The sequence below is a fragment of the Ambystoma mexicanum genome, chromosome 4p, assembly GCF_040938575.1.
Source record: "Ambystoma mexicanum isolate Mex_15411 chromosome 4p, UKY_AmexF1_1, whole genome shotgun sequence".
In the NCBI taxonomy this organism is placed as follows: domain Eukaryota; kingdom Metazoa; phylum Chordata; class Amphibia; order Caudata; family Ambystomatidae; genus Ambystoma; species Ambystoma mexicanum.
The window spans coordinates 217,354,631-217,381,698 of record NC_090927.1 but is presented as its reverse complement, the minus strand read 5'-3'; the positions used below and the strand labels follow the sequence as shown (position 1 = coordinate 217,381,698).

Sequence of the window (27,068 nt, the reverse complement as noted above, 5' to 3'; positions counted from 1 at the left end):
TCTAGGCCGGAGTACAATAGAGAACAAGAAGAAATCCAAAATTTGGAGAACTGCGTCCCCTGCACACTTTCAAAAAGGCCAAAGGCCTAAATGGATTAAATGAAAAAGAATTTTTTCAAAAAAAATACTCAGCAATGCAATTTAGTGTCTCTTTAGGATTCCAGTGTGTAAAGGTTCAAGAAAGAAGGAAACATTCCAGAAGTCGGGTTCTTTAGAGAAAGATGGTCTTCTCTTATCTATTGATTTTTTCTAGTTGCTCAACGCGTTTCGAGATATCATTCTCTCTTCATCAGGGGCTTATGTTTCAAATTCAAATGTCACAAGCATCTACAAAAAACATATATAGAAAATAAATCAGATTCAATCATTTTATCCAAAACATTTTTTTACACCTAAATGGTAGAAAAAACTCATTATGCCTCAAACAGTTTAACTTGTCCAAGCAGAGCTTAATTTTAAACAGTGTTTCTATTTTCAAAACCTAGGATTATTACAAAATGGATAACATATCCTTTGTGTCATTGGCTGTCTAGAAATGCCTTGATCTCAAACATTTAGTAATCAAACGTTGTTTTTAAAGAAAATAACAGTGTATTAACAAAGGCCCATCTTGTGTTAGAAATGAAGATGGAAAGATAACGGGGTAAGATTTAAGTTGTACTATCTCACTTACACTATATGGGTCTAAAGATATTTTTGAAAAGGAGTAAGAGAGAGGGAGGAACTCACCCTTCTTCAACGATCTAAAAAAGGGAAGCTCGGTGCCAGGGCTGGGAGCTGGTATTCTCCCTGGTGAATATGGTTCAGTGGAGACAGACAAGTGTCAAGTAATGAAAGCCAGTATCTGACTCCTAAAAAAAGGGAGTGCGTGATGTTAAAGTGTAAGAAAGAAAGTCGGAGTGTGCAAAGATCAGTTAATGATGGTAAAAGGATAAAGGGGCATCCATATTACCTTGTTTGTACAGACAGCTGTCCCAGAGCAGCAGTCAGGAAGCTCAGCTTTCCGACTGCTTCCGCTGCGGCTCTATTTTTATATGTTGAGTAGGTCCTGTGACGTCATCTGCGCGCGCGAGCAGCGTCACCCACACGTGCGAGCGGCGTCAGAGGTGATAACATCACTCACGCATGCGCGAGCGGTGTCAGAGGTGAAGACGTCACTCGCGCTAAGCGCGAGCGACGCCAGTATTACTCATTTGTTGAACAAAGTCTGTTGGGCAGATCATAACAAAATGCGCTAACGTTCTATTGGCGTCAGAGTTAGTGACGCCACCCGTGCCCGGGCTACCCATCTGGTAGGGTATATCAAGTATGTGTCAATGACCTTATTCGCGAATGTATGTTGGTACTAAGGATGAAAGCTAGGAGTGTATGGATAAAAGAACACAGGTGGAAGAGGGTGTAATACTTCCCGTGTAGGGAAGGTGGAAAGCCTGTAGAGACTGGTTATTCGAGAAACAGGAAAAAAGCTTTAGGGTCCATATTAAAATCTTCATGAGTGGAATCACATAGAAGTAGAATCACATAAAAATGTTTTACATAAAAAGAAGTGGAAGAAGTCATTTTTCAATATTGTCTAACCCCAAGACAGATGGGTGTACAATGTTGTGTTGATCTCAATCGGCATTTATAATGTTCCAAATTTTGTTTGCTCTACTTGGAACATTTGTAACATAATCACAAGCACATAGTGGTGAGATTCAAAGAAGCTGAATGTAGACTTTGTACGTGCAATATGAATGTATGCCTACAGGAATAGGCCTAGGTAGTATTCTTCATTTAGTCCTAGGGGAGTCATAGCATCAAGTTTATTGATCCAGAACAGTTCCCTTTGTGCCAATAATTTAGGTAAATTGCCCCCTCTGCTGAACGGATTTATGACTTCCAATATTGTTAGTCTCATTTGAGAGACGTTATGTCTCATGTCTTGGAAATGTCTGAAGACTGGTGAACTTAAGTTTTTAGTTCTTATGCATGATTTATGCTCCATCCACCTGTCTTTGGCCCTTCTGTTGGTTTTCCCAACGTAGTATTTTCCACAGGGACATCGTATCGCAAAAACAACATTTTTTGTGTCACATGTCGCAACATTTTTTAGGAAAATCTTCTTGCCTGTTTGTGGGTACGTATATGATCACCTTTAATCAGATTGTTACAATGCTGGTGCCCCCACATCCCCAACCACATGCACGGCCGCTGCACATGGGAGGGGAAAGGGCATGTGGCGAGGCAGGCCGTACCCAGCTTGTGGCTACATTTTTCACCTAAAATCCCACCCCTGCGGAGTGCACACAGGCCTGGCACATACCAGGTGACAATCGATGATGAGAAAGGGACAGTCAACTGTCACAACGCTACCACCCTGAGATTGTTTCCCTGGAAGTGCTACATTGTGTGTATCCCTAGCTACTTAACGAAACCCAATGCCGTGTCAGCAAAAGGTACACATTCATGCTGCATAATGGACTACCCCCTTGAAAAACAGCACACCCAAATAATGGTATGTCACCCAACCCCTCCCAAACCCCATGTCACCCGCCCGACACACCATGGCATGGCATGCAATATGAAAGCAACCAAATAAATGCACAACACATGACACAACTGTCACAAAGTGCATTGTCACAAATGGAAAAAGGCCAGAGACAATTCTGTCTCACATATGAAAAAGAAACTGCACACATGAACATATAGTTACCAACATGACAAATCATGAATACATGACCCAACAGTCGCAACGTCTGACAGTGACCAATCACAATAGTCCAAGTATCACAATCTGACAAAGGCACCACATCGACCCCTCCCATCTTCAGTGTGTTGCTGGTAGGTAAATGTGGCAGGTTACTGCATACAGCATGAACTGCATCTGCAATGGAGACAGACAAGGTAACACATGAAGAAGCAACATGTAAATATGCATAATGAGCAATATTTAATACAATATACAAATCAACCATGCAGTGGAGGAACCATCGTGAATCCCCACTAGGGATGTATACACAGTTTGGACTACAGACTGGCCACACAAGTGATGGAAGCCCAATGTCTCTTTGTAAGTTACTGTAACACGGTGCCACCCTTGCAAGTCCATGGAAAGGGGAAGCAGGAGTGGCATATGTGTCTGGACCCCAAGCCTCAAACACAAACACAAGACACGCCTGTATGGGCTCAGCTGAAACACACAGTGGATGCCTATGGGTGCCACACAAAGCAACAAGCTGTAACATGAATGCACACTAGACAAAAAAAGAGGAAACATAAAAATAAAAAAATAAAAAACAAAAATAAAAAATGCCTATGGGTGACCAGGTGGAGGAGAGACCACCCAGGAGGGAGGAGGTGCAGGGTGCACCCCAACAACCACATGCGCGGATGTCGAGAAAAAAAAAATCCCTCTATGTGCTCATGGCCTGCACGGCTACCCGATAGTGGGAGAACTGCCATTGCTGTCATCACCCTCTGGTGCTACATGAGAAGGTGTGCGTGGTATGGGAGGCAGACCACGCAAAACCCTGGCATGCTTCTCCATGGCAGCAAGAATGCAGGTTTGAAAGGTTTCGTTCTGTAGGATGATGGTCTGAGGTCCCCATGCAGCATCTCATGTCTAGCACAGAGTTGTGCCTGCAAGACCTCACATGATGCACGGATCTCCTCACAGGTTGCCTGGAGCTCAGCTGAGATGTTGCGTGTAAGCTGCTCCAGCTGCTGTTCAGACCGTCTACTCTGGGACACCTCAAGTGCACCCAGAGTAGCTCTGAGGGAGCTGTTATCTTCCCTCAGGGCATCCCTGTGGGCCTGTGCCTCTGCAGATATGGCTGTGCGCAGAGCCCCCAGATCAGCCCGTCGGTCCCTGTTGGCAGCCAACATGTCCTGCCTGTATGAGCAGCACGTGGACCATGTTGCCGACTGCTGGAGCTCCACCTGCCTTTCGGGGGGAGATTGGAAGTGGCCACCCTATCCACAGCCTGCGCCATCATCTCACATGATGCCCCCTGTTGTTGTGCAATTGCATACATGGAGTTCTCCCACACAATATTGCCCGGTGGCACACAGCCACCGGGTTTCTTGACACTGTGCTGCCTGATGCTGCAGGACTGCATTCCTCCTTTGATCTGCTGCCCCAGGAACAGGAGCAAATAGTGTGGAGTGTGACCCTGCATCAGTAACCGCCACAGGCGGACATTCCAACACTGAATGGGCCATTGAGGATCTACCCCCAGTGCAGGTGCATTGGACAGAATAGCATCCCTGCCAGAAACACTCACCTGCGACAGGACATTTGTGTCAATGTCTGATTCAGCACCTGAGCCATAGATATTCACTGAGGTGTACCCAGAGACATCCGTGGACAAGATGGTCTGTAGGAGCAATGGATTCTCGTGCGGCACACACCACGTCCTCCACTGGTGCTTGGTTGGGGCTCTGAGTACGCCTTCCCCTGCACTATCTCCTACTCCTCTACAGCATCTAGTGCTTCATCAGCTGCACAAACTGAAAAGAGAAGTCATGAAGACACACATGAACAGCATAGCCCACACACATAGGATGTTCACATCCAATACATTAATGAGACATGTCACACATGACACAAACTCAGCCATGCATACAGTGGCAATGAAGTGGAAGGGGATCCTGAAAGCAGACACTGATTACTCCAAAATAGAAAAGCAACACATGTGCTGCATGGTTTATAGGGCCTGCATCACACATAAGCCTGTGAGTGGCATGGACCATCCACAAGCATGACACATGCCAGCACACAGATGGCACGTAGCATAGCCATGGCAGAACTGACAAGGACACCCAGATGGGAGTTAATCACTACTGTCCCCCATCCATGTAAAACGCATTACATCAAACAGAACATGCAAAACAGTCAGACAAAACACACATGTTTCACACACTGCAACAATGCCAGTGTGTTCAACTACAGTGATGGGAGGCACATGGATACAACAATGGTAGGTCACTTTGACATGACAAAAGTCAATTATCATGTTGAAGGTTCAAACAGGGCTCATAAGTGAGCGGATGCAGTACATGTGTAGGTGCTCAGCAGTCTATCAGCCTGATTCATGGAATTATTTGCGTGAAAAACGCAGATTTGTGTGGCTTTCTTCCCGAAAAGCCCTGTCTGGAGAATGGTGATTTTGGTGCAGAAAGGCGTGCAAATCTGCGTATTTCATGCAAATGATTCTAGGAATCAGGCAGAATAAAGAGAAAAAAACATAATAACAATGTTGTGGCATGATGGCAGTTTAAGGGCAAGTGCAGTCATCATTTGCAAAGTGTTTGTAGTGGTTAGTAGGGATACAGTGAACCCCAAACCCAAGGGCGGGGGATGGCTTGGAGACACTAGATGGGTCACATATGGCAGTTCTGACTACACAGCCTCACCTGGCACTCAATCACAGCACATCATCCAAGCAGCATACACATGGTCTGGACAAACACGCATGGGCATTCACCGGACATTGGGCCTCATCACAAGTTGGGCGGTAACGCCAGCGCTATTAGCCCTATCGCCAAACCCCCTGGTGCTATTAGCGCTGGATCACGAGTTTGGCGGAACGGTCAGTGCCCATTCCCCATTGGGACCATTCAGGAATTCCTCATTCCCCATTGGGCCCAATGGGGAAAATTCGTGCTATTAGCGCCGGCGGATTTCCCGCAGGCAGTAATGGTGCCGAAAATCAGCAAATTTCCTGCAGATTTCCCCCCGGAGCTGGGGGGAAATCCACCACGGTCATGATCTGGCAGACCCTTAAATGCGGTGGTAATAGCGCTACCGCCACATTTAAGGGTTACCGCCAGACTCGTGATGAGGCCCATTGTCTCAAGATCTGGGAGGTCTCCCACGCCTTGGATCTGATCCTCTGCGATGAACCCTCCAGCAATTGCCTCATGTTCTGTGAGTTCATCCTCCTCTGGAGGTGACCCACTGAAAGTCACCAGAGTAGAGGCGTAATTAGAAGCCAGCTTGTTTTTTGCTTGGCGTGTGATGTCATTCCAATGCTTCCAGCAATCATCAGCTGTGCGCCTCACAAATCCCAAGGAACTAATGTGGTGCACGACGCACTGCCAGTGTGCCCTACGCTGAGCAGGCATAGTCTAGTACCCTGCCATCACCATCATGTCGCGGCCATGTTCCGACACGTAGCCCACAAGTACGTCCAGTTCCACATTATTGAAACTCTGCTTCCTTGAAGTGGCGGAGGGCTGAGCAATGTCTGGGGTCCCATGATGTTCCGCAAGAGCACGCTTCTTCCTCTTGAGAGGTGGTGCAGAACCTGAGTGGCTTACACTTCTCCAGTCTGTAGGGGCTGAAGCACATGTGGACTGCCCACTGGAAGCAGGCAATGGCACGATGACCAAAGGTCTCACTGCAGGCATTGCTGCTGGGTGCTTTTGCCAGGACCAAGCGGCACAACTGCCTTGGTGTGACGGGCCGGGACAAAAACTGTCCCGGCTGGGTGACCCACAGCCAGGATGGTGTCAGTTGCAGCTGCCTCTGCAGCCTCCACAACCTGGCTGCTCGGGGCAGTATATGACATTGCTGCCCAAATCCAGGTGGCCTGGTGACAGCAACTTTCACCACCACATGTGGCTTGGACTTCGTGACATGGAAGTCGACCTGTGAGTCATCCCGTGCCTGTTCCGTGACAAATCCAGGCCGGGCTATCAGGGCCTGAGCTGGGATGGTGTCAGCTGCTTCTCCCTGACCCACTGGGGGCGGCATTGGTGTCCCTGAATGGTCCTGGACACACTGCCCTCTTGAGCCACCCTACCCACGTTGCCCACCGCTGCCACCTTGGCCACCCTGGTCATCCTGGCCACATCCCCTACCGCGAACACCTCTTGGAGGTCGGCCAGCTTTGCCTCCCTTACCACTTGGTCGCCTCCCAACCATGGCACTGATGTACTTATGCAAATGGGAGGTGCAGAAAACAATTGTCCTGGGCAATTGGGGTAAAAGGGGCAGGGTACTAGATGGAATAGGTACCCCTGTGCTCCTGCAATGATGTCTGTGACCCCTGGGGAAAACTGACAGGTCACCCAACGCTCAGGCACCCCAAAAACAAAAACAAATGTGCACGCGACCCCTTGGTAGCCCACGTGCGTGGAATTAAGGACCCGCAGTACGCTGTGGCACCCAGAAACACAAAAAATGCTACGCATGGAATACGCAGGCTACAATGACCTCTGAATGGGTACGCAACACACAGGGGCAACCACAGTGGAAAAATAAGTGCGCAACTCACCCTCTGCCTGGAAAATGTATGAAAAAACACCCCCGCCCCCCTGCCAAAACAAGAAGTGAGCTCTGCCGCAGTAAACAAGGAGTACGCACTGCAACCGTTGTGAAGTAATCACGTGTCAACCCGCAAGAAGTACAAGAATCACACGCTCGCTCTCCACAAAAAGCATGTATAGGAAAATGGCGTCCTATGCAGACCTTTAACCCATGCCTTTCCTTGAATTATACGCACACGTGCTGATTTCTCACGTGCCGAGTCACTCTGCATCAAGCTGGCCACACGGAAGACCACGCTCCTGCCCAGAAGGTCATTTATCTGCTCCCCAAAGCCCCGAGCAGCCTCCTACGAGCCATCTGCTGCTGCCAGACTGCCTGCTGCCAAAGCGCCCTGCAATTAGGTGCCTGCAAATACACCATTACCTAGTGTCCAGTTGTTGCGACCACCTCTGCTGGAACAGAAGACTCCTGACTGGTGTTCCATCGCTCCAAAGCTCAGCCCCAGGACCCAGTTGCCCACCCACACCTGCCTCGGGGGTTGCCATGTTGGACACAACACCCTCTGGGGCTAGTGGCAACCCCCAGTCAGAGAGGCAGAGGGCTGCCAGCTTCACTGTCAATGAAGTTAGCATTCTTGTGGAGCAAGTCCTGGGGCATTATTATGCCCTCTTCTCACCATCGCGCGCCGACAAGGAAGGATGGAGGAGGATCTGATTGGACATCGTGGGTGCCATTAATGAGCAGGGGGTGGCACCCCGTGACATCAAACACATACAGAAGCGCTGGGAGGACTTCAGGTCCAGGACCCTCATCAACGCCTGGCGCCTCGTCCAGGATGGGGATGCAGTGGGGTGCCGGGGCCAGCTGTCCAACAACCAGATGAGGGTCCTGGACGCCCAGTGCTTCACCACCAGGTCCTCAAGATGCAGACCCGTCTGGAGTTGAGCGGTAAGTGTCCATGCATTCTCATACGACACAGTGCATGTTGAGGAGTGGCAGGCGTGTGCACCTTGGCTGTATGTGGGACATGACGGTGCTGCATGTGAGTCCAGTCAGGCGTGTTCCACATGGATGGTGTATGTGTTGCAATGCATAATGCACAGCAGCATGTGAGAATCCACACATGTTTGTATGCCTGTGTCTGTACTTGGCCATGTTTGGGGTGTGAGACATGGATGCTGCTGTCACCGTCATGGTCATGCATGGTGTACATGTGTGTGTGTCTGTCTAGTGTTTGTGTGACTGGGAAACACCATGTATGCATGATGCATGTCCATGACGATGTGTGAATTCACTGATGCGGCCTAGTTCTCCATTAATCCACTGTGTCGGGAGGTAGACATGGCCAGATGCATGACTGTCCGGTGGTGTGTGTGCATGTGATCAGCATGTCCCTTGATGCATGTGAGGTTCAGGCCCCCACGGATGTTCCAACGGTGCCTTGGACATGGATGCAAATGTCTGTTGCATGTGCCATGCCTGTTTCTGCATGTGTGTTGCTTGCACTGACCCGTGTGTTGTGGAGGGTGATGATGGAAGTGACGTTTTACAGTGCCACTCATGTACAATTGCTTTGTGTGTAGGAGACTATTGTTCAGTACCCTGATGCTTGTGTTCAATCTCTCCCTGTGTACAGCGGTGACTGAGGAAGAGGGTGGAGACGGCGCTGTGGAGTAGAGCAGCAGGGATGCCTCCACCAGGCAGGGGTGCATGGCCCAGTCACCCTCCCAGGACATGCCATCTTCCGGGAGCGAGGGGACTGGTGCCGTGTCCATGGCTGGAGCTGCCGAGGAGGGGTTTATGGTGATATTTTTGAATGCCATTTTGTCGAATGAAAAATGCCAGAAAAAAAATGTAGAATGTTCTTTCTATTTTATTTTTTTAATGGGGGGTTTCACGCCAACCCCCTGTTTTTTTTTTATTGAAACTTTTTTAAATAACTAAACCAAAAAAAACATCAAATAAAAAAGATATATTCCGAATTTTTTTTTCAGAATTTTTATTTTTACAAAATGGCATTCGAAAAAGTGCATTCGAAAATGTTACTGGATACCGCCAAGGGGATGCCCAGGTGGTGGAGGTTGGAAGTGGCCTCCTCAGCAGCCGTAGGGGCAGGTGAGCCCACACAGGGGCTGTCCGCAGCGGAACACGGTGCGGAGGCATCCAGGTTGGTGGTGTATGAGGAGGAGGAGGAGGCCACATCACACCCACACATGGGGCCTGGTGGGGGTGGTTCCACTGGTGCAAGTGGTGCAGTCCAGGGGGAGGGGCAGGAGGCAGCACAGGTCACCGTGGAGGGGCCTGTGCATGTTCCTGTCCCTGATACTGAGACTGCATCACCATGCACCAGCAAGGATGCCCAGTCCCGTCCACAGGTAGGGGTAAGGCCCACGTCAACTGGCACTCCTCTACCTGCGGACGTGGCGATGCATGACAGGGTTGAGCCCATCCTAATCGGTCTCTCGTTGCACACACGTGACATTCGTGATGATGTGCATGCTTCTTGGGGGGACCACGCAGGTCATCATGAACACATGTGTGCCAACATGAGCTGGCTGGGAGGGCTCAGGGTCAGGGGTTTCCTCCATGTGCAGGGCGGTCATGCAACACTCTCCTCACCTTACACACTATGCACCAGTCGTCTTCCATGCCGTGTTCTGGCCCACAGGCCACCATGGCCCCCTGTGTACCTGCCCAAGCCACCACGGCCACACTGGTGGAGATCCCATCCCTGCCACAGTCGGGAGTCGGAGGTCCAGCAGAGTTGGCCACCCCGGCAACTTGACCCCAGCCAGTGGAGGATGTGCAGGCACCATCAATTAGGGCACGTGCACCACGGCGCCGGGTGTTTCCATCTTCCCAGGGGCAGTCATGGATGCAGAGGCAGTTTGCATTAAGGCAGTGGCAGGCTCGACATGAGAGGCGTCAGCCCTCGGGGGCCCTCTACATCATGGGGGCAGGCATTGGTCGTTGGGCAGGAGGACCGTGGACTACGTTTGTCTTCCGGGTGCCAGTGGTTGGGCCAGCAGATAGATGCAGAGCGGCAGCGGGTGGAGAGGGCACGGCTCACGATGGTCAGGGTGGAGAACTCCATGACACGGGCATTGAGGCAGGCAGCCTTCCTTGAGGAGACACGCAGGGAGTTGGAGAAGACCATGGTACGTCCCTATGAGCCCTCGAGGACAGTGCCAAGGCCCGCCTCCGGGACATCAACATGGAGTTCGATAATGCCTTGGCCAGAGACACTGACAACAGGAGTGAGCCGTAGGACCAGCCTGCCGCCATTGTGTATAGTTTATTAGGTTTCCTTTTGTTTCATTTTTATTTTGGAGTTGATGGACTTTGCTCCACTTTTTGTACATAGTTGTTTTTCTGTAGGTATTTTGGTAGGTTTCATTTGGTTTTGGGATCATGGAACCTGAGAACTTTCATTGTATATAGTTGTGGAACTGTGGACTTTTTGATTTTGTGATTTTTCACACCCATGATGGAATGTTTTTTTTTTCATTTACCCTTTGGATTATGATTTTCATTTATCAGGCCATGAACCGCTGGGATTTTTTTCTTCTTTTTTGATCACATATATTTTGGAATTGCGATTTCAGTTCTGTTCACTTTAATTGATCCTTGTCATGTTTGGTTGTCATTTGTCAGATTTCTGTTAATGTAATACATTTTCATCTGTTCGTATATTTCTGTGTGTGCTCTCATTGATTTGGTGCATGTGTCAGTCGTCATTGCCTCAGTCATGTGTCGGTGGTGTATGGCCATGTTTGGCATGTCTTTGTATGCATGCATGTATGCTTCTGTGCATGACATGCCATGGGGCCTGTACTGGGAAGTGGGCACAATGGATGGGTGTGGAGCTGCACTATGCAGGGGCAGTGTGGGTGGCATTTGGGTGGACATTTGGTACATGCATGTATGTTGTGTCAATGTGTTGGTTGGGTGGACATGAGTTGAGGCCTGCTGGCAGGTGCCCGTCACTGGTGGGGAGACATGAGTCGGGGCCTGCTGGCAGGTGCCCGTCACTGGTGGAGGGACATGAGTCGGGGCCTGCTGGCAGGTGCCCGTCACTGGTGGGGGAGACATGAGTCAGGGCCTGCTTGCAGGTGCCCTTCACTGGTGGGGGGGACATGAGTCAGGGCCTGCGGGCAGGTGCCCATCACTGGTGGGGGGACATGAGTCTGGGCCTGCTGGCAGGTGCCCATCACTGGTGGGGGGACATGAGTCGGGGCTCACAAGTGCATGGTGCCATGTGGGATGCCTGCGGGGCATGGTCACCAGTGTAGGGGGGTCCCCTGTGGTGTGGCCTGCCTGCGGGGCATGGTCGGGGTGATGGGCTGCCTGCGGGGCATGGTCACGGGTGTAGGGTGGTCCTCTGTGGTGTGGGCTGCCTGCGGGGCATGGTCTGGGGCGATGGGCTATGGTGTTATTAAACTAGAGACTACATATTTTTAAATACCTTTGCCTCTGTTGAGGCCAATGAGTCTTTCACGATCATGTTATGAACTTTAAAAGTGGAACATCATCCAAACAAATATGGACATCTTTGAATCTGCGTTTGAGGGAACTAGATGTAGGACATACATTAAACAAAATGCTAAAATATGGATATACACATTCAAGATGGCGCCAGTATCTCTCCAAAGAAAATGACATCACCAAGTAGTCTAGTACCTGGGAGACATTTTCTTTGTCGGTTACAATTTTGCAGGCTTTTGTAAGCCAACCTCTCACAGAGGGAGGGCTTCCCCAAAGTTAATTTAGAGGAAGAAGGCATTGGGAGAACAACGTCCTGGGTGCATCAATGCCTATTATACTGGCTGCATTACTGTACAGTTACAACATTAACATTGTTAGCTTTTTGTTGTTTAATTGGGTGACTCTAACCAATTTCACCAATTCTGCTACCAGTATTCGAACATACAACTGTAGTAGCTAGAGCTGTTAAAATCGGAGCATTTTTGATTACTCTTTCAAAATACATCTGGGATCACATTTTAATATGTTTTTAAATTTCACTAAATATGTTTTACACCTGCATATTGTATGATAGAGTCAAGACATTTCATTTATAATGTGTGACATGGTTAAATATTTGAAATTGCAGTTATTAACTGTGACACTGAATGACATTCTTTTAGCAAGTTCTAGTTAATGTCAATTTATTCAGTTCATGAAAAGAACAGAAGCAGTTTAACAGTGAAAGGGAAAGGCATACCCCGTACTGTGAAAAAAGCCAACATAGCCTGATGACGATTATATTTCTGATTTCCTTTAATTACACAATAAAAAAATAAGCAGAACAGAATTCAGCAAAAAAGGCATGCCTTTCCTACTTGTAAGAGCAGAACTTTCTCTTTAGTCATTGCCCTCACTCACTTATGCAATAAAGGCCTATAAGCACCCTTCCAAAAGATTGTACGGCTACGGGCGTGCAGCATTCTATAAACATTGAAAATAAATAAATAAATAAATAAATATTTTAAAAATGTTAGTCTTGAAAAACTGGCAGTAATGTATTAAGGACTGAAATGGGTTATGCTGCTGCCTAACCAAGCTAGTGAAAGACACATTTGTTTGGCTGGAATTACACGTTCATGCATTTCCCTATCTCCTGATCCTGTTCTGAGGACACCCATTTGAAAGCCTGCACGTTTGGTTATACTCCCGGCATTGCGTAATCACTTGTTGGCCAAAGTGGGGCATCTGAATGCTATTATTTATGATTGGTGCACTCAGAGGACCCTTTTAGAATTAAGATGTACAGTAATGTGCACTTTTCCATTTGGGCATTTAAAAGTGTACACACAAATGGGGAAAATATCTTTGAGAATATGACGCATTGATGTATCTGATTTTACGAAAAACGTATTACTACTCTACTTTCAGTTTAAAATTAAATCAATCAACTAAACAAAAATATTAACATGCCATTGAAACATTTAAGAAGCTCATCATGATACATAATTTAGCGACATCTGACGAAGAACTTACTCAGAGAGAATTTTAACTTTTTCTCCTTTATGAATCTGAAGATCTTGGACGTTCACTGGTGAATAGTCAAACAGCGCAACAGCACATGTTCCTGTAACATATGAACACACATGTAGGTAGGTTTTCAAATAGAAAAGGAAAATAAGACCACACCTTCTCTGCAATACTAATGTTGGTGATGTATTCCTCATATGTAGCATGCTTTACTGAACATGTGTCAAGGACCAGAAAAGCTGTAGTTGTGGTCACATGAGTCAAGGACCATTAAAACTGTAGTTGTGGTCACGTGTCAAGGACCAGGGAAGCTATAGTTGTGGTAACATGCGTCAAGGACCAGAAAAACTGTAGTTGTGGTCACATGTGTCAAGGACCAGAAAAGCTATAGTTGAACCACTGTATGCATTCTTGTTTATCTGATTCACTTGTAATGAATTAGATCTATTAATAGCATCAGTTGCATCTATTCTTAAGAGAGTGCACTAGGTAGGACCAGGGAAGAAACAAGTGTACACTTAATAATTTAATTTATAGTCTTACAATGGTTCTAGCCCAATTTATGTTACCCACTATCCCCCTCTCCACTTGTTAAGACATAACAAAAACATAGTAGACAAAACATATGCGCAGGGTTTGTAACATAAAGTGTACACGTCACTGCTAAAAAAAAACTCATGTTATTGGCGCAAACACTGAATAAAACAAAAGTCGCACAACATTAAAACAAACACAGAAATGTAACACAACGTGTTCTGGCTATTTAAAGCGGGTTAACCAACATGTGTCCATCTCTTCCAGAATAACGCCCTTCATCAGGGCATTTGCAAAATGAAGTTACTGATTTCCCACGAGTTGTTTATCTCACAAAGAATCTGCAACATATAAAATACCTCGTCTTACCTTCGTCAAGGTGTTTTATAATGATGATATTCGAGCCCCAATCGATCCACAATGTGCGTCCCCTGGTTTTTGAGTGGCATGGCTGTGACAACATAGCCTGTAGCAGCGAAAGCCACTTTCAACACATGTGCCAAGCCTCAATGGAATGGAGGCACACATGCTATGGTGAGAGAAATAGGCAAACAAATGAAGGCTGCTGAAACTGTCCTTCCTGAGCAGGCATCCCAGGTAGAACGTCAGAGTGCGCCAACTTGAGACCAGTAACATAACCTCCAGCGCATCCCATCCAGTGGTGACCATTTCACTGAATGCTTTTTTCACAATGGGCAACAAAGTGTCCCTGGGAACAGTCTGACACATTTCCTCCAAGTCAATAGGAACTCCATAGCATTTTTCTTCAGTGCAAGGGACATGGTCAATTTCACAGTGAAAATGGACTGTTCTCACACCCGAATATTTCCTTGCAGACCTGATAAAGGTCTTATATGCCTAGGGAAAGTACAACCAATTTTTGCAATAAAATGTTAACATTGGCGTGTTTGAAATGTTCAGTCTTAGCACTTGAGCAGACACAGTTTTAAATCAGCTATATACTGGCACAGGCTCGTGCTTGCCAACCCGGGAGAAGAGCAGACCTTCATCAGTAAACACTTTCCATCATCATGTCTAGGCCATAGTCTCCTATCATGCTGCATATTGTAGAGTGTATAAAATTAGGTATGTAACATTACAGAGGCATGCCTTTCAACATCCTGAAATAAGTGGAAGCAGAGTTTTGGGGCCTCATCGGTATCGGTGCCGGTAAAACCAGCAGGCTGTTGCCGGACTTGCAAATTCTTCCTGCGCCTGACTTTCCGGTAACACTGGAGCATTACAACCCCAGTGTTCCGGAAGTCAGGCGCCAGAAAATGTAAGTCCCCAGTCCCATTTCAGTCCAATAGGACTCAATGGGAATGGGGATCACAGAAACACCGGCACTGCACTTCCGTAAAACTCTGCGGGGGCAGTGCAGTTCCGCCTGCCAGATCTTCCCTGGCGGGACGGCACCCGCCCACAGAGTCGTAGTATGCCGGTATGGTAACAACGGTGCCAGTAGGCTTACCGGCACCAGTGTTACCAGACCGGCTTGGTCTTAATGAGGCTGTTGGTCTTTATTTAACTAAGATATAATCGCGTCTGCCTCTGGACCTACTCCTTGGGTTTTAACAATGATCTTAGTACCCAAAAGAGATTTGAGATGGACAATGTGGATATGTGTGGACCTAATTGAATCAGGCCATCTAGAAGTAAAGGAAATTAGCTGCCAGAATAGTTTCTATAAACCACTATCTGAATTAAACTGCTGCTTTCTCCAAGCTTGAGCTCAAACACAGGCTATATCAGCTGGAACTGGATGATTACAAATTCGCAAAACACTCATCAATGAATGGCTAACGAAGGAAAAGTTGTTGAGTCTTTTCAGACAATTATTCCAAGAGGATATTTGCAAAGTGATAGGAAGTATGGCCATCTGCTAAAATTACAGTGGTGATATTGAGTGCGTTACTAAAGGACTTTGCAACACCCTCGGGAGGACATACATTACATTTGAAGCTAAAATGAAAATTCTGCAAAACTATTGTGAGGTTCTGTATGCACATTTTCTCCAAAGATGGACTGTGGACTGACACAAATAAAGTCAGTGATCACACATTACTTTTGGTTCCCAGTCATCTGCTAGAGCACCTGTCCTTTCTAGGCATGACAGGGCTTCTCTACCTGACCTCCCATATCTTGATGGAAAGAGTGTGCGCGTGAAGCAGGGTCACAAAGCATCTGAAGTGATCAAATAAAGGACAGCTGGTGTTGACTACAAGAAGTTAGATTGAATTAGAGTCCTGTATGCGCGGCAGCTTTCTAGCTCAGCAGAAAACAGGTCTTGATACAAAACAAGTCTTCTCTTTTGGCTGCAGCAGCTTAACCGATCCTTGGATAGCATATAGCGAACCTTAAAAGGCAAGACTAGGGGGGGCGCTGTTGCGCACATCCAAAATGGCCGCCTAGTCCCAAAGCTCCGGCTTCTATAAATCCTTCAAGATACGCATCCTCTCTCAGGGCCGTCCGCGGAACAAACGAAGCACGCCGTTCTGTGGCGTAAGAATGTGGGCACATACTGAGGAAAATGTGGGCCGATCCGCCGAACCGCGTTGAAGATACACTGTCCTGAAGATCCTGCGGACGGAGGCCGAGACATTGGCTGCACGTGAGTTCCAGGCGATCTTCCCCTGGAGCCACGGGGGAAGGGGCCAGATCAAGTTGGAGAGGCCGCGCTTCGACCAAACTCCTTGATGTGATTGGGCTATCGCTACCGGCTGATGCGAGGGTCCCACGTTGGTATATATCGCTGCCGCGTGCTATATCGGTCCCCCGGCCAACGGCCGCGTGGTGTGCAGCCGTCGTGATACGCGGGCCACTGTTGCTCTGACCCCCGTGCCTGCGGAGCCGCCCTTAGCCCCCCTGATATCTCCTGCTGGTGGAGTGCCCCTCCACGTGTGGACGGACGTGAAGAACAAGTAAGAACAAGTGAGGCAACGCACAAGGAAGGAGGATCTGCTGAGGAGAGGACATTTTATCCGGCTACAGCCCTCCCTCAAACGCCTCTCCTGCACGACAAGTGGGTCTCAGCTCACTACCAACCCTGTATAGAGTCTGAGCCATACGTTTGGGCGGACAGGGCGGAGGGCGCTGGAAGACGCGGTCTACTTGAGTCTACACATGGGCCGATACGAGCAGAAGGGAGCACGCCCCAAGAAAACAGGCCCAATGGACTCCTTTGCCAATTCCCAGCCCAGCGGGTCCGCGGCGCCCCCGTCGCAGCAAGAGGACAGTCACCTTGAGTTACCAATGGAGGAGAGGGTGGACCGATTGATGGCCATGGTTCAGAACGGCTTCCTAGCAGTGAACACTAAATTGGATGACATAGGGGCAACAATTAGCTCCTTGAAGGCGAGGGTGGACAAGGAAAGCACACGGATTACTGAGGCCGAAGGCAGGATCCCTATTAACGAAGACTCGATACAACAACATGGCCGCGATGTTGCCCAGCTGAAGGGGGACCTCCGGAAAACCCTTGACAAATGCGAGGATTTGGAATCCCGTTCTAGGAGGAACAATATCCGTCTGGTTGGGGTGGCTGAAACCTTTGGCGAAGGGTCCATGGAACGTCAGGTAGAGGCCCTTCTAAAGGAACTCCTGGGTTCCAACTCCTTTTCGGACCATTTCCTTGTGGAGCGAGCACAGCGTACATCGGCGCCTCCGCCCAGGCCTGGAGCCCCACCTTGTACAATAATTGCCCATCTTCTCAATTATAGGCACAGAGACGCTATCCTGCGGATATCCAGGGAGAAGGGCACCCAATTCTATGAAAACAACAGAATCCACGTATATCCAGACTTTTCTACCAATGTGCAATCACTCAGGAGATCCTATGAGCCCGTCAAGCGACAACTGAGACTCCGCCAGGTCCCGTACTCCCTTGTCTACCCGGCGAAAATGAGGATTCAACATGGTGGCAGGGCTCATTTTTTTGAAAATCCAAACGAAGCCATGCTCTACGTGGAAGCCTCCATCCCTCTACCGACCCGGGATCGGGCCGGGAAACAGAACCTGCCACCCCGGGGCGCGGTGGAACCCGACGACCCTGCAGGTTGATACCCCTTTTTTTTTGATACCACACTGCTATAAAGTTTTAAATTGAAGCCCGCAGGGTGGCCCTGAAGGTAAATATTTGTTGGAATGGAGCCGTGCAGACTTCCTGGGTCGGCGGTTGTACGAGTGCAGCACACACCCCCAGGAGTGTTCCTAGGTTATGGTTTTAGGGGTACATCGTCCAGTTGGGGTTCATGATACGGGAGGGGGTTGGGAGTGGAATAGGGTGTAGCCGTCCGAAATACCGTGCTTGTTGGGGGAACCCATGTTTAGGGTTGTTATAGCGGTTAAAATAGAGAGCGGTTTTGCAGCGGGATACCCGTTCTCCCTGCGACAGGGGCAGGAGCATGGACGTATGCCTAGTCTCAGGTACGAACATGACACAGGTTAATAAGGGCTTGAGTGTTAAGCTCCTTTCCTGGAACATCCGGGGGTTAAATAACCCAATTAAGGCAAGGAAGATCACGGCGTACATCACACGTCACAACCCTCACATTCTTTTTATGCAGGAGACGCACGCGCTTGGGCAGGTCAATACTAAACTCTTACAGAGGTGGGGATCACACAGATACTATACAGAATACTCAGCACAATCCAGAGGAGTGTTGACTCTCATGCACCCCAAATTGTGTTTCAAATATCAGTCCAGCAAAATAGACCCACAGGGTAGATACGTACTGGTGTGGGGTGAATTGGCGGGACACCAAGTGCTTCTGATTAATACCTACGGTCCCAATTTAGATGACCCACAGTTTTATTGTACAATACTGGATATGCTATCATCATCTGGGGAGACACAAATACTCTGGGGTGGCGACTTCAACATGATACTGGACCAATTCCTGGACCGTTCATCGACTGCCCCCAGAACCCCCTCCAAGGCCACACTGGTGGTAATACAATTTATGGAACAGATGGGTATGGTGGGCGCATGGCGTGCATTACACCCAAGCGAGAAGAAATACACCTTTTACTTGTCGGTGCACGACTCCCACTCGCGCATTGACTATTGGATCGTCAGTCAATCCCTAGCTGGGGCGATCTCCCAATGTGATATACATCCCCGTACCCTTTCGGATCACTCGCCGACATTAACTTTAGCGACGGCTCCCCCCCCGGCGAGAAGATGGAGGATGCCCTCTGCAATCCTAAGAGACCCCAGCATATGTGAATCATTGCATGTACAGATTGTGGACTTCTTAGAACTAAACAAGGGTTCTGTTGCCACCTATGCCACACTGTGGGATGCATTCAAGGCCTGGGTCCGGGGAGCCATCCTAGGCAAGTCGACTGGTATGTTGAAGTCGGTATGTGAGGAATTGGGAGTGGCCGAGACAAAAATTGACCTGTTACAGACCGAGTACAGCATCACACAGGATAAGGGAACCCTGGCGCAAATACATACCACGTTAAAAGAATTCCACCAGTTAGCCCATAGAGAAGTTCTTTATATGGCTGCTCCAGCCAAAGCCCGACGATATGATAGGCACCACAACCCGATCCCGAGCATACAGACACCGACTGGGGGGACGGTGAACAAAGACAGAGACATTAATTCGGCTTTTACTGAGTTCTACTCCTCCCTCTATTCCAACCACGATAAAAAAACCAAAGAGGATACGTTTCAATTTCTGGATAACCTCGACCTTCCTACATTAACTGCCGAAACCCGTGATATACTAGACAGGCCAATCACATCAGAGGAGATTGCAGAGGCCATAATAACTATATCGAGTGGCCGTTCCCCCGGCTCGGACGGCCTTCCCGCGGAATTATACAAGGAATTCTCTAGTGAATTAACCCCGATACTGCTGAAAGTGTGGGAGGAGGCAATGGGCCTGCGGGTTCTCCCGGAATCGATGCGAGAAGCAATCATCACCGTCCTTTTGAAACCCCGTAGACCGCCACAAGACATGGCGTCCTATCGACCCCTGTCTTTAATTAACACTGACGCAAAAATCTTTGCAAAAGTGCTGGCAACCAGCCTCCTGCCATACATGCCGATCCTGGTTCATCCTGACCAGGCCAGCTTCATACCAGCCAGATCCACGGCTCTCAACCTAAGACGACTATTCAATGTTATGGCACAGATAGACCCAGATGCGAAGGCGGCCGTGGTCGCATTAGACGCCGAGAAGGCCTTTGACTCCGTTTCCTGGGCATACCTCTTCCTGGTGCTGGAGCAGTTTGGGCTCGGCCAGTACTATATCAACTGTGTCCGATTATTATATACACAACCGACAGCTAAGGTCCTGACTAACACCACTCTCTCCCCGTCATTCCACCTACACAGGAAGGGATGTCCCTTCTCACCCATACTTTTCGCTCTGATCATTGAACCAATGGCGGAATTCATACGTCAAAACCACTCACACAGAGGTCTTAGGATGACTGGCCCCCCTCAGATAATATCACTTTACGGTGACGACACCTTGCTATATGTCAGTGAACCCAAAGAAAACGTGCAACACATCATGTCCGACATACATGAATTCTCAGAACACTCGGGTTATAGAATTAATATACCGAAGTCAGAAATATTTCCCCTTACTGACGGATCGGGAGACCTAGCTGAAATAGAGGGATTTAGACCTGTCCCCACCAAGGTACGTTACTTAGGGATAATGGTCGCCAGAGATAAAACCCTGTTATACACGCATAACGATGAGGAACTGTTGTCAACCCTTTCGACCAAATTTCAGATGTGGGCTGACCTTCCACTATCCCTGTATGGCAGAGTTGCGCTACTTAAAATGGTGGTTCTCCCCAAGCTCCTATATTACTTCAATAACATCCCACTTTGGCCTGGTAAACCCTTTTTCTCGAAACTTAAATCACTCGCCTCCTCGTTTATTTGGAACGGGAAAACTGCCAGGATGGGTTGGGATAAGATGGTTGAGCCTTTCGTACAGGGAGGCATCGCGGCACCAGACTTCGAGCTTTATTTTTTATGCGCGCAAGCGCAATTTGCAAAACATTGGTTCGACCCAGAGGACACTGCCCCCACATATTGATTGAAAAGCACTCTGTTCGCTCAAACAACATACGCTCAGTCCTTCTTAATCCAAGCTATGGGGACATATGCCCGTTCGATCCGGTATACACGACCACTCATGCTTGGGCCAGACCTTACAAGAGGCTAGGACTGGAATCCCCCTACGACCCGGAAGTCCCCCTGTGGGAGGGACTTCTCCAGCATCTCCCCCACATTTGACCGAGCCCTCCAGCAATCCTGGGACCCTAACAAGCTTTTCACACTACACGATATGGTGAGTTCTGTGACCACCCGGATGGTGAGTTCTGTGACCTCACGACCTTTACTGAAGCGGTGGGGAGGGGCCAACTTAAACGCCTTCAATATTACAGGATGAGGGCTGCTTTCTCGGCGAAGTGGCCAACATGTCCACAAGAACCCCAATATCATGCATGCATTAGGTCAATAGTGTCAATGGACGGTCAAAGCATGGGTCTCTATGCTATATTCATTGGTGCAGACCCACTCCCCATCGCGCAATACGATGAGAGAAATCTGGGAACGAGACGTGGGCACTCAAATAGATGAGGTCCGCTGGGCCCGGTACTGTCAGCTTACTCGATCAGTGTCCATGAATGCTGGGCTCCGGCTGATTCAGTTCAAAGTTTTAAACCAATTACACTATTCACCGGCCAGATTAGCTAAATTTGTGGAAAATTGCACAGGTGCCTGCCCCAAATGTAACACCCCCAATGCGGGGCCTTATCATATGTACTGGTCATGTCCGCTAACTACGTAGTTCTGGAAGGAAGTTGCGAAGCTCCTTGAAGATATCACAGCCATCCCGGCGACTCTCTCCCCCTTGAAATACCTGCTTGGCGATATAGACAAAGTGAAGGAAACCACGAGGTGATTATTTAACATTTCTTGTATTATTGCCAAACGTTGTATTCTTAAATGTTGGAAGTCCTCCACCGCCCCAACCATAGCCACTTTCTTAAAAGACCTTTGTATGGTAAATGATGACGAGGAATTATTTGTATTGTCGGTTCCGGCACCATGTCGCCCCAAAGATATCTGGCCATTGCTGCGCTTCTACCTGTGCGGCCTGGACTCAGACCCTGATGCGACACCCGGGTCCTCGCCTTGACTTGCAATGTCTACTACTCTTGCACTGGTTGCTCTCATGTCTGTGATCTCTGGTGTCCTCCTCTTCCCTCCCTCCCTTAAATTGAAGGCTGTAAAATAATCGAGCTATGTTCTGACATGTTTATATTGTATCTTGCTGCTGACCTACTCTCTCAATAAAAATGTTTTTTAAAAAAAAGGCAAGAATGCATATAGTTCAGGTGAATGATCATGTTCTCTATGGAAAATAATTCACCATTGTCAGCTACTATCAAGTACTCACTACCATATGCAAGACTTCCATGGCAAAGTTAACCCCTTAAATCAAAAGATGGGGTTGCATCTCAAAGATTACCAGTAGAACATAATATACATGCTAGTGAAAGGGCTGCATGTGGCTGATTCTGTGTCTGGCAATACATGCTAAGCACCAGTCACAGAGAAGTACACTAATTGCTTAGTACACAGTGCAAGACCCTTATCTCTGACCAGTGACGATACAGTAAGCATGTGCCAACAGGATTCCACTATTTCACTAGCACTGGAATTGGTGCGCATTCAATGGTGGAGAGCAGATATGCTATTGCAATGGTTTCCAAGCGAAATGTGTTCGGTATGGTGATGTGAAAACTCTGAAATTAATTCATGGAGTAGAATCCTTGAACCAAGACACGTAAGAAACAACTGAAAAGCTGTACCGTTTAGATTGATCCAGCATCTTGTTGACACGGCTCAGAAAGGCCACACACAGCCACCATCAGTATAATGAAGCAAAGGTGCGGTTCCCCATGCTAGATAAAATGGGGGCAAGAGGCCTATGACCCTGCCAAAAATATCGAAGTATAGACTCCTCTCCCAAGAAAAATATGGAAAGAACTAGGCATCGATTAGTATTAGCCTCATGTGACAGGAACATTTATATGGGTGGGAATGTGTGATCGTTGCAGGTGTACAGAATGTGTGGCAATACCATTGATGCCCCCCCGCCCTCAAGGGTGGCAGGGGCTTTCAGTGCCCACCCAACACGGACGAGGACCTCGATTTTCTCACACTCAGTCTTCCCAGTAAGACAAACATTACATTAGGCCTGTTTCAGGCTGTACTTTTTTTGCCTTCTTTTTAGTCTTATTGTTTGTTACAAAACCTTCCTGATTTCTTATCTTCCATTGCTCCTTTGAGAACCTGGAGAACTTGTAATTTAGCAAATCTGTATGAAGTTAAGCACCTTACTTTCCTAATTCCCCAACATAAAGCACCTGCCTTATCATATGCAAATGCATCACTCTGTCCCTCTATCCCTCTTGCTTTCTTGCTCTCTGCTTCCTTCTCTCACTGCCTCTTATTTTCACGTCCTCCCTATGTCTCACTCAATGTCTCTGTCTCTCTGTCTTTCTGTCTCTTTGTAGGCGTGAGTAGCAGTGTCAGGTGAGCATTTGGTAGAGCCACTACAGCCGTATTTGACAGCGGCACAACCAGAAATAAAGTCTGATAACTTAAAGGAGCAGCAGAAGGCAATACCTGTTTTATATTTAAAATGAAAAGTAAAGCAGCAGTGACAGTGGCATTCCCTAAACTGGGGACTAGCCCGGTAATTGGAAACATACAGCGTCATCACATGTGTTCTGCAAGAATGTTATCATCACACTGGTGGCGAATTGTCCATATGGGTAGAGCAGACTCTGCGTAGCATGCTGGGTTAAAAAAGGAAAACATTTAATTCTAGTAACATTATCAACTGTCTTTTGTTAAAACTTTACAATGTTCATTTCTAGGGATCACTTAGAGAATATGTTATAGTCATATTAAGAACAATTCACTTGTCCTTCTGAGCAAAGAACATTTACAAGACCTATAATAATCATTTAAAGTATTTTCTGATAGAAGGATATACTTCCAAGTTGGACCGTCTGCTATATTCTTATTATCTTCTTTACAAATACTGTTATAGGAAACGGCAAGTGGACAAATACCACCAATGGCTGTTAGCGACTTTGCATAAAATCAAAGAGAATTATGGGAACATAAGAATTACCACAGATCTTTATATTTGGCAAGTATACCTGTGATAAAATGGTTGTATGCATGAATCACAAAGCACATAATGCACTGGGCTTTGTGGCTGTTTTAATGTTTCACGATACTCACCCTAAAAATAAAGTGTTTGAAATCATGAACCACTTACAGTCTTTCAGACAGTGCAAGTGTTCCAATTTGACGGTGAAAGAATTACGACATCCAAAATCACAGTATCTACAAAACAGGCACTGTGGGAGGCGAGATGCCTGGTACTGCTTCAACATAAAGAAATACCCCCACAAGAATGTGTGCACCTGATGTTATGTCACTTGTACACGTACTTTTGTGTTGATGCCAAAAAATCAATCATAAATCAAGCAAACAATTACTAGCAACAAGACAAGTGGAGAATCTTAACAAGGTAATTAGTATTTAAGGGGAGTACAGCCCGCTCAAGAAGTGGTCAAGTCTTTCTTTTTCAACTCATTGGGCCTCATTACGAGTTTGGAGGTAGCCATTAAGGGCATGGCTGTCTCTAAACTCGGGTCCAGGTCTGGGTCTCACAAAAGGGGACTTACCGGGCCATTCCAACCTTGGAGGGCCCAGTAAATCCCTTTTGCGGGACCCGGACCCGGTACATCCCCATTCCCATTGAGCCCCCATAGGGCTCAATGGGAATGGGGAGGATGCTAACATCGAGCCCGTTAAATACGGGCCCGTTGTTAGCATCCATGTCTGCTAGTGGGTCCCACTAAGGACGCCTGGTCTGACCAGATGTCCTCAGCGGGACCCGCCAGCAGACCTTGTAATAGTGCGGCCCGGAATGAACGGTGCCGGTCCCTTACCGGCACCGTTCATTCCACGGCCACCTGCCTCGTAATGAGGCCCATAGTCTTTTTCAATTTGAAACTTTTTAATCTGGCTTTTTAATTGGCACGATTTTTATATTTAAAATATTTTTACTTGGATTTTTTCCAAACCAGGAGGATTAGGACGATTGTAAGCGGTGATGTGTAGCCCGTTCAAAAAAGAAAAAAAAATCTGTCATCCCATGGGGTTAAAAAATGCAGCTGAGCTGACATTTTTGAAGAAGATGGACATAGAGGGGAAGCCATTGCAAATATATCTCTTAAAGAAATATATATATTTAGGATAGGATGGAATGGACTGAAATTAAATTAATCAAATGGTCAAGTATGCCTTTGGATGGAACTACTGGTACTTAGCCCTAGACTGTTAGCAACAATTAAAAGCAGTCAGAATCAATTGTGTCTATGCTCCACAATTCACATCACATATCTTTTCAGATTGATGGATTTCCTTACCCATATTTGGGTAAACATTGCACCCCACACAGAAAATAAAATGGGTTCGTGTTTGGGATGCATCTATACCCAGCGGCACAATGCATCCCTGACCCATTATTTCACCCCAACCACTCCCTACTTTTTGGAGTGTTGGAATATTTAAAACGCTGTGCCTTTACGCACCTTCTGGTTCAGAAGTCTCCTTTTATATTTCATACACTACATTTGAGTTTGGGTTATTATTTATATTTTGTTTCTATGTTGTTTCTCCCTCTGCAGCGGTCTTATTGCATCTATGTTTCCTCACTGATGTTCACCCAAGTACATGCTTCCCGATCCCTACTAGTTGAATCCCGTTGGCTATTTCCCTCTTTGTTTCTGATCCCATTCCTTGGAATGGGCGGCCACATCTAAACTCTCCCTGCACCCTTCTACACGTACGCCCACTTTTTTCCACCCCACAATCCTCCTGACACATGCCCTCCTCTCAACAACCATCCTTTAATTTCCTATTTATTTCCTGTTTCATTATAGGGGAGATCACCTCTACACTCCTGTTCTTTGGCCATCCCCCACATCATATGCCCCTCCCCCTTCCGCCTGCCAGCCCCACCTTTTGACAGATTTCTTCCATTTAAGAATTGGATTTCACGATCCTCTCGAGTCTTGTGCCCTGTCCACCTTCCGACACTTTGTGCCACGGGGCATTCTCTGGACACTGCCCCTAAGAGATAGTGACGAAGGAGTGATTCGGTGAGTTAGCATTCGTGGCATCTGGGTCAAGCCGGTCAAGCCATCTTATTCTATTGTTTATGGATCTCCTGATATCCAGCTGTATGTCTACATGAGGCATGAAAGGATGATTAGTAGTGGTTAATTTTTACACCTTGCTAAAGTTCCTTATGAACAAAAAGGAATAGAATTGTTTTTACCATTTCGGTTACTGCACCATAAATCTGAAGCGTGCAGCAAGAGAGAGTAACCGGATATATGAGTTCAGGGCTATCCCATTCCACAAAACATATTGGTTTACAGTGAAACTATGCTTCCTGTTTCTCTGCTTCCCTCACTGTGTTCTTCATCTCTCGAAACTAGGTCCATGCTCAATAAATACAATAACAACAATAATAATGATCTTATTTCTAATTCTACAATGATAGCTCTAATGCATCTTGGATGTTTACCTTGATCTGATGGATGGTCCACAGGCAGATCTCCTTTCGGTCTCTGGATCTAAAAGATAGTCATACAAATACTGATTGTTACATTGATCCAATGTCAGCACAGTGATTATGATTAACGTGAAACAGTGGTCTATAGGGATCTCTCTGAATCAACAGCAGTTGTAATGCACCAATCACACTGTAAGGATATTTCCTACCACCAGGCTTATTATACAATGTACAAGGCATGATTAGAATGAAATGTACAGTGATATTTGTATTGATCTGTATTGCCCCTTAGCCCTCACAAGCTCCCTAAAATCAGCCCGAGATCGTAGCACATTGTCTCCCGGGCCTCCCTGCTGCCTGGATTCTCTAGTTCCCGCCTCTGAGCAGCCCTGATTGGCTCTCTGCACCCTCATCAAGGACATCCAAGGGCAGCCCCCTGCCCGGCAGCCCCTGCGGCTAAGGGCGTCTCCAGAAAGTGTCAGCAGGTGTCCGCAGGGGAATCCAGTGAAGCTAACAGACATCAACAAAACTGTAAGGGCCTCATTATGAGGTGGGCGGTAAGGGGTTAACGGCGCCGGTAAAGGCGCCAGAGCCGTTAATCCCATACCACCCTATTACGAGGTCCCCTTGCC

At 47.4% G+C, this 27,068-nt stretch overlaps 1 protein-coding gene across 2 annotated transcripts in view; it reads right to left on the bottom strand.

Moving 5' to 3' along the window:
* The window catches only part of BLK (BLK proto-oncogene, Src family tyrosine kinase), a 679,444-nt gene that overhangs the window by 325,405 nt on the left and 326,971 nt on the right, over positions 1-27,068 (bottom strand). For both annotated transcript variants that reach the window (XM_069605731.1, XM_069605732.1), the window contains exons 3-4: positions 26,449-26,497; positions 13,256-13,346 (exon numbers count right to left, since the gene is read on the bottom strand). In XM_069605731.1, the coding sequence (XP_069461832.1) occupies positions 13,256-13,346; positions 26,449-26,497 (140 nt within the window). The remainder of the gene's footprint in view (positions 1-13,255; positions 13,347-26,448; positions 26,498-27,068) is intronic.